General features: G+C 33.2%; 1 protein-coding gene across 2 annotated transcripts in view; it reads right to left on the bottom strand.

The window, feature by feature from the left end:
• Window positions 1-485: 485 nt before the first annotated feature.
• The window catches only part of sec31b (SEC31 homolog B, COPII coat complex component), a 44794-nt gene continuing 30337 nt past the window's right edge, over window positions 486-14942 (bottom strand). For both annotated transcript variants that reach the window (XM_073827734.1, XM_073827735.1), the window contains 5 exons: window positions 13945-14000; window positions 12610-12735; window positions 5404-5523; window positions 2605-2676; window positions 486-2524 (listed from right to left, as the gene is read on the bottom strand). In XM_073827734.1, the coding sequence (XP_073683835.1) occupies window positions 2345-2524; window positions 2605-2676; window positions 5404-5523; window positions 12610-12735; window positions 13945-14000 (554 nt within the window). In that variant the 3' untranslated portion in view covers window positions 486-2344. The remainder of the gene's footprint in view (window positions 2525-2604; window positions 2677-5403; window positions 5524-12609; window positions 12736-13944; window positions 14001-14942) is intronic.

Genomic DNA, 14942 nt, shown 5'->3' with positions numbered 1-14942 from the left:
TTAGTTTTTTGGTGAATAGAATGTATAAAATCAAGCAATTTCTACAATATATGAACAAATCCCTCTGTAAAACCTTAAGAATGAGACAGGAATACAAATGTAAAGTGTGGTGTGTGTAAGTGCTACTGAAGTGGAGATTTATATCTCAGTGAAGGAGAAAAAAACTCTTGGCCTTAAAAAAATCTGTATTGTAATTGAAATCTGTTGACACAAATAGATAACGTGCTATAAAAGAAACACTTAACAGTGTCTTTTGGGTCTTGACTGGTGCATGAAAAACGCCCTCTACAAGAACTACAAACTAAATTTAACTCTTATTTTTTGTTGATTCATGTGTAAAAAAAGTGTTGGAAGTTCTGAATCTGGTAAATAAGTGTAATTCTGAAGAATTATATTGTTGCTATTATTCTTTAAGTGCTTGATATGTCCCTTAACAAATACAAAAATGACAAAAAGTTGCACATTCAAAGAAAAAGCTGTGACACTTTGAGCATTTATGAAAGTTGTATTTTTCTTCAAGTGTTTTCAAGCATGTAGGAGTTTCACTCACGACTCTCAGAATGAATTTCATGATGCATACAGACACAGAACGGCACGAACGTGATCAAAACATGGTTATAAAAAGATGGGAACTATTTCATCAGCTTAACTGTTCAGGTACATTCAGTTTCTTTGCTCTGTTAAAGTACTGAATACAGAAGAATCTCGTAAAACCTGTTGAAAACATTCTCAGGTTATTTTTCACCTCCCCAAAAAAAATCATTTAAAAAAAATAAGATTATTTTTAGGCCCATTAATCATCATTATTAATAAAGGGAATTACAAAAATATTGATGCACAATGAAATTTTGGTATTTCATTATGCTTAGTTGTCAAAATATTGACATGCAAAACAAAAACAGGTTTGATTTTATTCTTTGATTTGGTGGTGAAATAAGACCTTGGACACTTTCTCACCAGGTTTTATAAGACTCTGTAAAGTCTTACAGAATTCAGTGCCATTCATCTTTGCTGCAATGGTTTGAAGAACATCTAATGAAGCTGTGGGTTTTCTACAGGAGTGTTTGGAGGAGAAACAGCAACGCAGTTCAAGCATCAACCTCTCTATGAGCGAGTGCAACAGAAAATTAGCCTTCACCAAATCCACTCAAAAACACAGAATTCAACAGTCAGTCAGTCATGAACCTCGTCCACTAACAATCACCACCACGAATAAACTACAGGCAGCATCAGAACTTTCTGCTCTTGCAAAAAATAAAATAAAAAAAAGACCTCATCCATGAACAATAAATCTGTGCAAATCTTAGGTTCTCACTTTGAATTGAAAGCAACAATTTATGCAAAAAAGATTTTGCAAATTGGTTCTGCATGTTTTAAGACAAACATTTGCATTCGATTCAGTGCCAAAAATGAAAAAAAGTTTCATAAACAATTATGCACAGAAAATTGTTCTGCTTGTTTTACAAAAAAACATTCTCAAACTGAACTGATTGTGATCATTCACATGAATTTGCCAAAAACAAAGGCCTATTCTTACATTCTCACAATGAACTGAATGCAACAATTAACACAAATTCATTCTGCTTGTTATAAGGCCTACTTTTATGTAAAGAGTTGCATTCAATCCAATGCAATTCTATGCATTAATTCTTTTACGAACAATTATGCACAGAAAGTCATTCTGCTTGTGTAAATTCTCACAATGAACTGAATGCAACAGCTTATGTAACAATGATTTTACAATTTTTAGAGTAAACCATTGCAAATCAATTTAATGCAATTTATGCAATACTGCGTTTTAAGGTCTGTTCTTACATTCTCACACTGAACTGAATGCAACAATTGTTTTAAGACCTATTTTTAGGCAAACCTGTGCATTCAATGCAATGCAATTAACACAACAACAACTTTGCAAGCAATTACTCAGAAAGTGTGAAACTAAAGTGAATGCAATAATTTACACAACATGGTTTTAATTGTTTTAAGGCCTATTTTTAGGAAAACAGATGCATTCAATTACATCACATTACGCACAGAAAGTCACTCTCACAATGAATTGAATGCAACAGTTTATGCAATAATGATTTGACAATTTTTGGGGTGGTAAACCGTTGCATTAAATTCAACGCAATTTATGCAGTAATGTTTTCATGAAAAATTCCGTACGGAAAGTCGCTCAGCTTGGATGAATAAGGCCTACTGCATGGAAGGAGAATCCCAAACACATGAGGAAAACACCAGCGGTGGGACGTTAACGCTGCATTCATTCTTAAAGCACAGTTCAGCGGCAGATCAAAACACAACCGGAGAGCGGATCTGCCGCGGGAGCGTTCGGCGTTGGGAGTCACACGGCCAGTTTGTTGGCGATGGTCATGAGCACTTTGAGGACGGGCATGAAGGCAGAGATCTCGCTGAAGTTGCTGCTGCTCACCACCTGCGTGTGAACCTCCAGACCCTGCTGATAGTTACGGACGCCGACGCAGCGGCTGATCTCGTGCAGGCCTCCGAGGATGCTGGGAGAGAGCTGACGGCGGGAGACGACACGAGAGGTTTATTACGATGTTTTAGAGACTGAAGAGATGGGAATAAAGGTCTTTAACTCACCGCTTGATCTCGCAGTTTGTCAAACAGACTCTCTAGACGTTTGGAGGCATCGTCCAGTTTGCGCTTCGTTTGCTGCAAGGAAAGATCATATATGAAACGAATGTGTTCAGCTCAACTCTGGTCAGAAATATGCCCTCTTAAACAGGCAGAAAAAAAAACCAACAAAAAAACAACAACAGTGTTACTCTGTAAACACCACTTTGAGAACAGACAGAAACCTTAGCCCCGATTACAGCTCGCCAGATTGAGAAAGCTGTCGGCTGGTATGTTTGCAATCTGTCCCATGGGTTACTGTTCTTGAGAAAAATCCCCCAGGTCCCACAAATTCTTTGGTTTTCCACCATTTTTGTGCATTTTAACCCTTTCCAACAATGACTGTATGATTTTGAGATCCATCTTTCCACACTGAGGACAACTGAGGGACTCATATGCAACTATTACAGAAGGTTCAAACACTCACTGATGCTCCAGAAGGAAAAACCATGCATTAAACTTTTTGAATTCGAAGATCAGGGTAAGCTGAACTTATTTTGTCTTCTGGAAAACATGTAACTATCTTCTGTAGCCTCTGAAGGGCAGTACTAAATTTAAAAATATGATAGGCAAAACAAGAAAAATGTACACCTCTTCATTCTGTTCAAAAGTTTTCACCCCCGGCTCTTAATGCATGGTTTTTTTTCCCTTCTGGAGCGTCTGTGAGTGTTTGAATCTTCTGTAATAGTTGCATATGAGTCCCTCAGTTGTCCTCAGTGTGAAAAGATGAATCTCAAAATCATACAGTCATTGTTGGAAAGGGTTCAAATACAGAAAAATGCTGGAAAACCAAAGAATTTTTCTGAAGGACAGCAGGCAGTTTAACTGTTCAGGACAAACAAGGGACTCATAAACAACTATCACTAAACAAAAAAAACACAGCTGTGGATCATTCAGGTAACAACACAGTATTAAGAATCAAGGGGATGTAAACTTTTGAACAGAGTCATTTTTATAAATTTAACTATTACTATTCTCTAGTGGACTATATGTAAACATCGTTTATGCGAAATGTTTTATTCAGGTCAGTACTAAATAAACAATAACATGCATTTTTGTGGCTAATAATATAATTGTGACCAATCGTTTTGCGTCCCCAACTGAAATTATATATATAAAAATAATAAATATAAACTAAAACGACCAGGTTCTGCTAAATTCATTTAAATAGATGTTATCGTCGCCCTTTTTATATTTCGGAATTCTAGATCTAATTATCTGCAGATAACAAAAACTATCAAATCAATTATCCATTCAGAGAATTCTTTTAAAAAAGCACCTAATATGCCTAACGCATTGTGGCAGTGGTATTTAAATTAAATTAAAATCAAAGACCTAGTAAAAGAAGAATTATGAGTACTAAAAAAAGTAACTGAAAATGATAAAATACAGAATACAAAATATGGGATAAAATATAAAATAGATAACGATGTGACCCAGAACTACAAAACCTGTCATAAATGTCCATTTTTGAGAATAAATTAGATTTATGCAAGCTTTCCATTGATGCATGGTTTGTTAGGATCGGACAATATTTGGCCGAGATACAACTATTTATAAATCTGGAATCTGAGTGTGCAATAGAACAAAAAAAGTGAGAAAATCACCTTTAAAGTTGTCCAAATGAAGTTCTTAGCAATGCATATCACTAATCAAAAAATAAGTTTTGATATATTTACAGTAGGGAATGTACAAAATATCTTCATGGAACATGATTTTTACTTAATATCCAAATGATTTTTGGCATAACTTTGACTCATGCAATGTATTTTTGGCTATTGCTACAACATACCAGTGTTACTTAAGACTGGTTTGTGGTCCATCAAACAATTATAGCTGAAATCACTTGAATTGTGAAACCATGAAATCAGATTAAAAAGACTGAAACATTAAGGCAAGACACTGCGGGTGAATAGAGTAAAAAAATAACTAACAGTTATCACCTTACTTACTCAGTTGATTGATTACTTTGATAATTACAAACATTTTTTGTATTACAAGTTTTCTAAAATGTTAGGTCTAAATATGCAAATAAGCCATTGTTTAATGAAATATGCATTAATTTGCATATTCAAAATTCTTGTTTAATTTTTTTGACATATTAGAGTCAAATGTTTTTACGGAGGGGATTTTGAGCATCTCACATTGTCACTCCAATTTTGAAAAAAACTTAGAAAAGACAGGAAACTAATTTATAATTTTTGGGGCGATAAAACGTTTTATAAAATCAAACAAATTCTCCATGAACAAATCCCTCTGTAAAAACCTTCAGGTTATAGACAGGAATAAAAATGTAAAGTGTGGTGTGTGTAAGTGCTGCTGAAGTGGAGATTTATATCTCAGTGAAGGAGAAAAAAAAAAAACACCACTTTATGAAAAACCAAAAAGCCCAACATCTCAAACTTCATAGGTACATGAAAAAACATGATTTTGCCTGCAGTGTCTCCTAAAATCAAACTCAAAAATGTTCATTTTAATGCTCTTTATGGAAATTCCTCAGCTGTGATTGGGACAGGGGTGAATTGGGCTAGTTTATTTAATTTTGGTCAGTTTTAGGGCTTTTTCTGTGACCTGGCAACCCTGACACTGGCAAATGTGGGATGCAGCCTATGATGTAACTAAACCTGCCAAACTCTGGACTACTGTATCGACCAAACGCTCTGTAAACACCAGTCTGAGAGCAGACAGAAACCTTAGCCCCGATTACAGCTGGCCAGATTGAGAAAGCCGTCGGCTGGTGTGTATGCAATCTGTCGCGTGTGTTACCGGGTCGGCGGCGGCCAGCTGACAGCGCTGCACCAGGCTGCTGAAGGTGGTCTTGAGGATCATGTGTTCGGCCGGGATTTCCTTCTGCTCCACGCGTTCAGCAGGAATCTGCTGTAAGGACTACAACACACACATACAGTTCACACAAGCACATCTGATGGGCTCTATGGGTGTTTTCACAAATGGTTTGTGGAAACCAGATGAAACTTCTTAGCAAAGTTAACAGAGTGTGTTAAAAATGTGAAAGACTGGATGATCAATAATTTTATACTGTTAAATTCAGATAAGACTGAGATATTACTTATTGGACCAAAAAACAGTACACAGAATCTCTTAAACTGCAACTTGCAACTAGACGGATGTACTGTTATTTCCTCTACAGTCAAAAATCTGGGTGTTATATATGACCCTGGAGCACAAAACCAGTCTTAAGTCACTGGGGTATATTTGTAGCAATAGCCAAAAATACATTGTATGGGTCAAGATTATTTTTCTTTTATGTCAAAAATCATTAGGAAATGAAGTAAAGATCATGTTACATTAAGATTTTTTGTAAAATTCCTACTGTAAACCTATCAAAATGTAATTTTTGATTAGTAATATGCATTGTTAAGAACTTAATTTGGACAACTTTAAAGGTGATTTTCTCAGTATTTTGATTTTTTTGCACCCTTAGATTCCAGATTTTCAAATAGATGTATCTCGGCCAAATATTGTCCTGTCCTAACAAACTATACATCAATAGAAAGCTTATTTATTGAGCTTTCATATGATGTATATATCTCAGTTTTGTAAAATTTAACCTTATGACTGGTTTTGTGGTCCAGGGTCACATATTAGAGAGCAACCTGTCTTTTGAAAATCATATTTCTCATGTTACAAAAACAGCATTCTTCCATCTTAGAAACATTGCTAAGCTACGGAACATGTTACCTGTTTCTGATGCAGAAAAGTTAGTTCATGCATTCATGACGTCTAGACTGGACTATTGTAATGCACTACTAGCTGGTTGTCCTGCTTCTTCAATAAATAAGCTACAGATAGTCCAAAATGCAGCTGCTAGAGTCCTTACCAGGTCAAGAAAATTTGATCATATTAGGGCTGGGCTATTTGGCCTAAAATCAAAATCTCGATTAATTGAACATTTTAACCCAATTACGATTAATGAACGATTATTTTATTCATTAATAAAAATTATATTTAAATTTTTTTTTTTTTTTGCCCTCATAGTTCACTGACAAGTTTTGTACAGTAAATATGCGCACATATTACAAGTGAGAGATTTTTGAATGAAGGGTGCACACACTATCTACTATCTATGATTATTTATTGAACATCAGAGTTTAACAACTGAAATTAAAGCACACATTGCTTGTAACGAAAAGTCACATTTTTCTTAAATTAGTGAAAATAAATAACTTGCACTTTTGGAAACAAAATTTATAAAATAATAATAAATATTAAAAGTAGAAAATGAGCAGTATCTCTTCTAAATAAAATTACTCTTGTATATCCTGTAAATACTTTTTACTGTATAAAAAACTGCTTAAGCTCTCCATCGACATGTCGGAGGAATAACGCAACGTAACGGAGCGGGGTCACCTGACTCCACACGCAGTAATGTTTTTAAAGGGAAAGTAATTGAAATAATTGACCTGGAAAATTTTGATCGATTATAGGTTCTGAATGTCGATTTCGATTACTTTTCGATTAATCACCCAGCCCTAGATCATATTACACCAATTTTAAGGTCTCTACACTGGCTACCAATTATGTTCCGTATCACTTACAAAATATTACTTCTGACCTATAAGGCCCTTAATGCATACCTAACTAGTCTTCTACCACGCTACAATCCTTCACGCTCAAGGAGGGAGAGCCTTTTCTCATTTGGCTCCCAAACTCTGGAACAGCCTTCCTGATAACGTTCGGGTTCAGACACACTCTGTATGTTTAAATCTAGATTAAAGACTCATCTCTTTAGCCAAGCATTCACATAATGGATCTAATAACGTTGTACTTCAGTTACATCTGATCAAATGCACATTAATATTCTTCAGCTTGGGCTAAACACATCATTTTTGCTTGGTTGGAACAGCAGCTACGCTAATTATTTCTCTATTTGTTTCTCTGTTTCTGCCACGGGATTTCCATCATGGTAACTAGGAATTACACAAGACTCAGTCTGGATTCAGAAGAGGAGATGATGCCAACCCCTCAGAGGACCGCCGATGATGGCAGCCTTGAAACAACATACAGCACTATACCATTTTTCTACAAGTTTGATTGCAACACATAATCATTACTATTAGTGTTCATCATCTGTTTTTGATTACACCATTACTGTTTTTAATATTTATACCATATGTACATCGACTTAACATACAGTAGTCACCACTAATAAGCTACTAAATATATAGTAGTAGCCTACATTTTGTTCAGCTGCTTTGCAACGATTTGTATCGTGAAAAGCGCTATACAAATAAACTTGAATTGAATTGAATTGGTTTGTTTTAAAGGGAACCAGTTGAAAGTGACCTCCGACATTTAGGTGTTTGCAATGTGGTGGACTCAAAAAGAGAACCCGGTTCTTTTCTTAGACCTCTTCAGCGCTGAAATTATCTCAGCATTGTTCCCTTTCTTGTTCATAACACAACTTCATAAGAACCCAGAGCCCAAACAAAAAAATTATTTTGGCTGGAAACAAGACAGAAAATCTATCTAAAGATTCTTAAATCAGGAAGGATTTTCTAGACAAGTAAAAACAGTAAGTGCGTTCTTGCTTAGAACAAGCAAAATAATCTGCCAATGAGGTGAGCAAAAAAATCGTATTTCGAACAGAAAACAAGATTATTTTTCTTACCCCACTGGCAGATTATTTGGGTTGTTTCAAGTAAAAACACACTTAATTTTGAGTAGTTTTATCTGAAAACAAGACAATTTTTACACGTCTAGAAAATCCTTCTTGATTTAAGAATTTTTTAGATATTTTGGCTGGAGACAAGACACAAAAATCGAAGTAAGAAAAGCATTTTTTGTAGTGCAGCATTTCAGCCAAATTTTAAATGTAAGGATTACTCCACTTGTCACATTAAACTGAATGCGATAATTTCATTTAATTTAAAAATGCTTTTCTTAGATTCTTTGTCTTGTTTCCAGCCAAAATGTCTACAAATGCTTAAATCAAGAAGGATTGTCTAGATGAGTAAAAATGGTCTTGCTTTCAGAAAAAAACAAGTCAAAATTAAGTGTTTTTGCTTGTAACAAGCAAAATAATCTGCTTGTAAGAAAAAATAATCTTGTTTTCTGTTTAAAATAAGAATTACTCGTCTAGAAAATCCTTCTTGATTTAAGAATTTTTAGATATTTTGGCTGGAAACAAGACAAAAAAAAAATCAAAGTAAGAAAAGCTTTTTCAGCAGTGAATTCAATGCAGTTTAGAAAATAATGCTTTTTTCCAGGGTTTTTCTCCATACAGTGGATTTTAATGGTGCTCAATGGACTGAAGGTTAAAAATACAGTTTTAATGCAGCTTCAAAGGGCTCTAAATCATCCCAGCCTTTTCTAGTGAAACAATTGGTAATTTTCTAATTGCAATTTATGTACTTTTTAACCTCAAATGCTCTTCTCAGAGTTTTCCTATTTTCAAATAATTTTCCAGACTCAAATTTCCAAACCTCTCAGTAAATGTTCAGACCAAATTTAAAACAAATTGTTCAATAGCAAATAGCATTATTTTCAGCTTTATATTTAATATTTGGTATATAGTAGTCATTTGTGCATATTTTCTCTGGGTCTTTCAATAGATTTGATTAAAGTGACAACATACAGAGCCCCTAAAAGTAAATAAATAAAAATTAAATTTTTTTGTGCCCTCGAGAAACTCACATGCACATGGGATTTTTTTGCATGCTTACACATTACAATTTCTTGTTTTATATAAACAATTTTCTTTGTGCCATCTTTCTGTGAATGCATGCATGAATGCACATGAATTAACAGAAATCTACTTGCTCAAACGTTGCATAAAAATAGATCTTAAAACGAGCAGAATGACTTGCTTTTGTGTAAACTGCTGCAAAAACTAACTGAAACTAAGAACAGTCCTTAAAAAGCATTATTTTCTAAACTGCACTGAATTCATTTGAATACTTTTCTCACTTCGATTTTTGTCTTGTTTATAGCCAAAATATCTAAAAATTTATTAATCAAGAAGGATTTTCTAGACGAGAAAAATAATTGTAATCTGCCAATGGGGTAAGAAAAATTATCTTATTTTCTGTTTAAAATAAGAATTTTAACTTGTTTTTTTTTTCTGAAAACAAGAAAATAATTTTACTTGTCTAGAAAATCCTTCTTGATTTAAGAATGTTTAGATATTTTGGCTGGAAACAAGACAAAAAAAATCTAAGTAAGAAAAACAGTTTAGAAATTAATGCTTTTTAAGGCCTGTTCTTTGATTCTCACACTGAATTTAATGCAACAATTTACACAAAAACAAGTCATTCTGTTTGTTTTAAGACCTATTTTTAGGCAAACCAAAATAAACATTTCCTGATAATTTACTCAGCCCCATGTCATCCAAGATGCTCATGTCCTGCTTTCTTTACTCGCAAAGCAATTACGCTTTTTGAGGAAAACATTCCAGGATTTTTCTCCAAATAGTGGACTTCAATGGTGCTCAACTGATTAAAAATGCAGTTTCAAAGAACTCTAAATGATCCCAGACGAGAAAAAAAAATAAATAAATAAAAGAATTACAATATATGTACTTTTTACCCTCAAATGCTTGTCTTGGGGTTCTTCTTACACATTTTCTTATTTTCAAATACATTTCCAGACTCAAATTTCCAAACCTCTCAGTAAATGTTCAGACGAAATTTAACACAAATTGTTCAGTAGCAAATATATTCATTGATTTTCTCATAGTGACAACATACAGGGCCCCTAAAATAAAAATAAATAAAAAAACAAAAATAAGAAAAGCTTGAAAAACTCAAATGCATATGTTTTTTTTTTTTTTGCATGCTTATGCATTACAATTTCTAGTTTTATATAACCTATTTCCTTTGTGCATCACTGCCATCTTACTGTAAATAAAATAAGAGCATGGATGCACATGAATTAACGGAGATCAACTTTTTTGCCAAAATTTGGCTTTTCCTATGGTAGTACCTCTAACATCAAGGCCGAACGTCCAATATAACCATCCTGAGACCATGACAATAAATGGGCTGAGTTTCAAGGGTTTCTAAAATAGACGGTGCTGTAAAATAAGTGTTTAAAATGTGGCATTCGTTAGGGCAGTGTGTCATAATTCAAGGCCTTAGGCCTCATCAAAGCATCATTTGTAGAGGCCAAGAAACCACACCCTGAAATGAGCTGATGGCACAATAGATGGCTCAGTGTGCGTAGTCCTGTGTGCTTAGTTTAATGCTTTCTTGTGCGCACATAAAAGTCCTTGAGGCTATGTAATACAGTGCTAAGAATGTTCTGAGAAGAAATCCAAAATGTTTATAACCAGTGTTGGAGAAAGTTACTTTTAAAAGTAATGCTTTACAATATTGAGTTACTCTCTGAAAAAGTAACTAATTACGTTATTCAGTTACTTTTTATGGAAAGTAATGCGTAACGTTACTTGTGTTACTTTTTAAATCTGGGCAGGGTTTGCTTGTTTGTTTTTTATATAAAAAGTTGTATTTTTGTCAAATGTAAAAGCCTTTTCACATCAAAAGCCTCAGGCTTAGAGAAAAGTCAATCTCCGTCTGTACAGTAGACCGCAGAAGAACAAATGTCAACTCTTCAGCAATAAGATGAAAACAAATATTAGATTATCTTGAGTCATTTTTGCTTATTAGTATGGATGAATTGGATCACCGAAGGTTAATAAAATGGGGTTAAATACATAAAGGATATTTGTATTATTTAACATATTTAATTATTGCAGGTTTGCGTTGAATTCCAGTGTTTTTGTTCATTTTGAAGAACACTGTATCTGTTTTTTAGTGAGTGAGATGAATTAATGCATGTTCACATTTATTCTAGAACTAAAGTAACATCTTACTCATAATTTATCTCAACATGGGCACAGGAGAGCCTTTAATCAATAAATAGGGAAAAAGTAACTGGTGTTACTTATTTGAAAAGTAACTCAGATATTTTCTTGTCAATTAAAAAGTAACGCGTTACTAGTTACTTGGAAAAAGTAATATTATTATGTAACTTGTGTTACTTGTAATGTGTTACCCCCAACAATGCTTATAACCTACAGTACATATGAGACCCTGGACCACAAAACCAGTCTTAAGTCGCTGGGGTATGTTTGTAGCAATAGCCAAAAATACATTGCATGGGTCAAAATTTTGGATTTTTCTTTTATGCCAAAAATCATTAGGAAATTAAGTAAAGATCATGTTCCATGAAGATTTTGTGTAAAATTCCTACTATAAATAATTCAAAATGTAATTTTTGATTAGTAATATGCATTGTTAAGAACCTAATTTGGACAACTTTAAAGGTGATTTTCTCAGTATTTTGACTTTTTTGCATCCTCAGATTCCAGATTTTCAAATAGATGCATCTCGGCCAAATATTGTCTTATCCTAACAAACCATATATCAGTAGAAAGCTTATCTATTGAGCGTTCATATGATGTATATATCTCAGTTTTGTAAAATTTAACCTTATGACTGGTTTTGTGGTCCAGGGTCACATATTATATAATGGAAATTGTGCACTTTGAGTATTTGACAATCACTAAACAATCACTAAACAGCTGCCATGAAATCTCACGTACAATAAATGTATTTTCTTTCAGTTCTTAATTTTCGTTTTAAAAAATAAGAAACCCAGAATACACACAGTTGAGAAAGAGTTGATGCAGAGCTAGAAAAGATGAGCATTTGTGGTTAAAAAGTGTACAAACTGTAATTTTTTAAGGAAAATAACAGATTGTTTTGCTAGATAAGACACTTATTCATTGGCTGGGATCATTTAGAGCTCTTTGAAGCTGCATTTAAACTGCGTTTTTGAAGTTTGAACTCAAAGGTACCATAGAAGTCACAAATGACCCAAACTCTGGACGTGGTCTGGCTGCGGTTCGCTTTGGATCCTAATAAGGGGGGTCTGAGATCACCTTTTTTACACATATGAGCTGAACTGTAGTGTTTGGAGGGCTCAAACAGCTCATATAGAGGGCTCTCTGACCTGTATGTTGGGCTCCTGAGGGGCGCCGGGCGGCACCTGGACCCGATCCTGAGAAACGGGAGCCTCTGTCGGGAAACCCATCACCGGTGCCGTGATCGGAGCAGGGGGAATGTAGTTCTCTGGCAGCTGAACATAAACACAGATGGCATTTAGTTCAATGACACTCGGAGCAGGTATCGAACATGCAATCGGAGCACATTTCCACCTGAAAGCTCAATGATGATGCAACTACTTAATCTGTCCATTTACACAGAGTGCATCTAAAGTTAAATAGTTCAAGGTTTTATGCAACCATAGCATTTAAAGTAACAAATAAAAAAAAAATTCAGTAATGTTTCATGCAAATGCATGCAAAAAAAAAATTATATATATATATATAATTCTGGATTTTTCATGGAATCACAGGATTTAAACAAATAACGGTTATTTTATCCATAAAAATTCAAATGCATGCAATATTTGTATTTTTGAATATTTAATTAAGATCAGGATTTTTATGGAATCACATGATTTAAACAACTGTTATTTTAAATATAATATTCATGATAATTAATGCAATATTTGTAAATAATTTTAATGAAGCTTTTTTCATATTTTGGAGAACATATTTTAACATCTAAAGTAATTTACTTTAGTTTTTTTTTTAATGTAATTACAGGATTTGCTATTACATTTGATATGATTCATGCAAATGCATGCAATATTTGTAAATTATTTTACGGGAAACAATTTCTATACATATGAATATATGGACAATATATTTTAACATTTAAAGTCATTTAATTCAATGACACTCCGAGCAGGTATCGAACATGCAATCGGACCACGTTTCCACCTGAGAGCTCAATAATGCTGAAACTACTTATGCTGTCCATTTACACAAAGAGTACATTGTTTGTTTTTTGAGGACATGTTTTAACATCTAAAGTTATTTAGTTCAAGTTTTTTTTTTTTTTTTCGCAACCATAGGATTTAATTTAACAAACAACAGGTTTTTTTTAAATAATAAAATTCATTTTATTTCATAAAAATGCATGCAATGTTTGCAAATCAGTTTACTGGAAACTTTTTTATATACTAAAGAACATATTTTAACATTTAAAGTCATTTAATTTTGAATTTTGATCAAATCACAGGAATTAAACCATTTAAAACCTTTTTTTTTTTTTTTTTGCAAATGCATGCAATATTTGTAAATCATTTTGCTGGAAACATTTGTTTTTTTTGGAGAACATATTTTTACATTTAACTTTTTCAGGGACTCACAAGACTTTTGAACAAATAACAGTTTTCTATTTGGTAGAAATGTGACATCATTAGGTAAATTATAAATACCGTTTTCCTGCGTTGTCCTGCACGTACTGCTGGAGGGTCGTTCCACCCATCCTGAACTGAAAAGAGAATAATCACAATCACAGCGGATCAGTCAACAAAGCAAACATTTGCATTTAAATATAAGTGCATGCCTGAATAAAGCGGCACTAAAACATATGGACAACCAAAAAAAAGTAGAAATGTCTGAATGTCATTGCAACTTCACAGACTACACTAGCATTCAAACTTTTAGGGGCCAATAAGATTCAGCAAAGTTTATATTACAAATAAATGCTGTTCCTTTGAAATTTCTATTTATCTGTGAATGTTTCCACACAAATATTGGGCATCATAACTGTTTTAAACATTGATAATAATCAGAAATGTCTCTTGAGCGGCACATCAGGATATTAGAATGATTTCTGTAGGATCATGTGACACTGAAGACTGGAGTAATGATGCTGAAAATTGAGCTTTGAGCACAGGAATAAATTGCATTTTAACAGATATTCACATAGTAAACAGCTATTTTAAATTACAATAATATTCCACAATTTTTATTTCATGAAAACATTTATTTATATATTTTTTTAATATTTAGGACTGGAGTAATGAGGCTGAAAATTCTGTTTGATCGCAGAAATAAATTACATTTTCACACAGATACACACAGGTAAGAGCTATTTTAAATTAGAAATATATTTTACAATTTTTATTTTACAAAAACATTTATATACACTTTAAATATTTAAGACTAGAGTAAAGTGCTAAAAATTCAGCTTTGATCACAGAAATAAATTACATTTTAACAGTTTTTCACATGGAAAAATTTAATTTGAAATTAGTAATAATAAAATTTTTAAAATTAAAATACTTATTTTTAAGTATTAAATAAAATATTTAATTATTTAAAAATATTTATTTGATAAAACTGCAACATTTGTATAATAATAAATGTAGCCTGTATAAGATTAGAAGTTGTCTTTTGAAAACATTAAAAAATCTTACCAACCCCAAAC

The sequence above is a fragment of the Garra rufa genome, chromosome 22 (genome assembly GCF_049309525.1).
Source record: "Garra rufa chromosome 22, GarRuf1.0, whole genome shotgun sequence".
NCBI classification, from domain to species: Eukaryota; Metazoa; Chordata; class Actinopteri; order Cypriniformes; family Cyprinidae; genus Garra; species Garra rufa.
The sequence above is the reverse complement of the archived record's forward strand: the minus strand, read 5'-3'. Positions and strand labels throughout refer to the sequence as shown.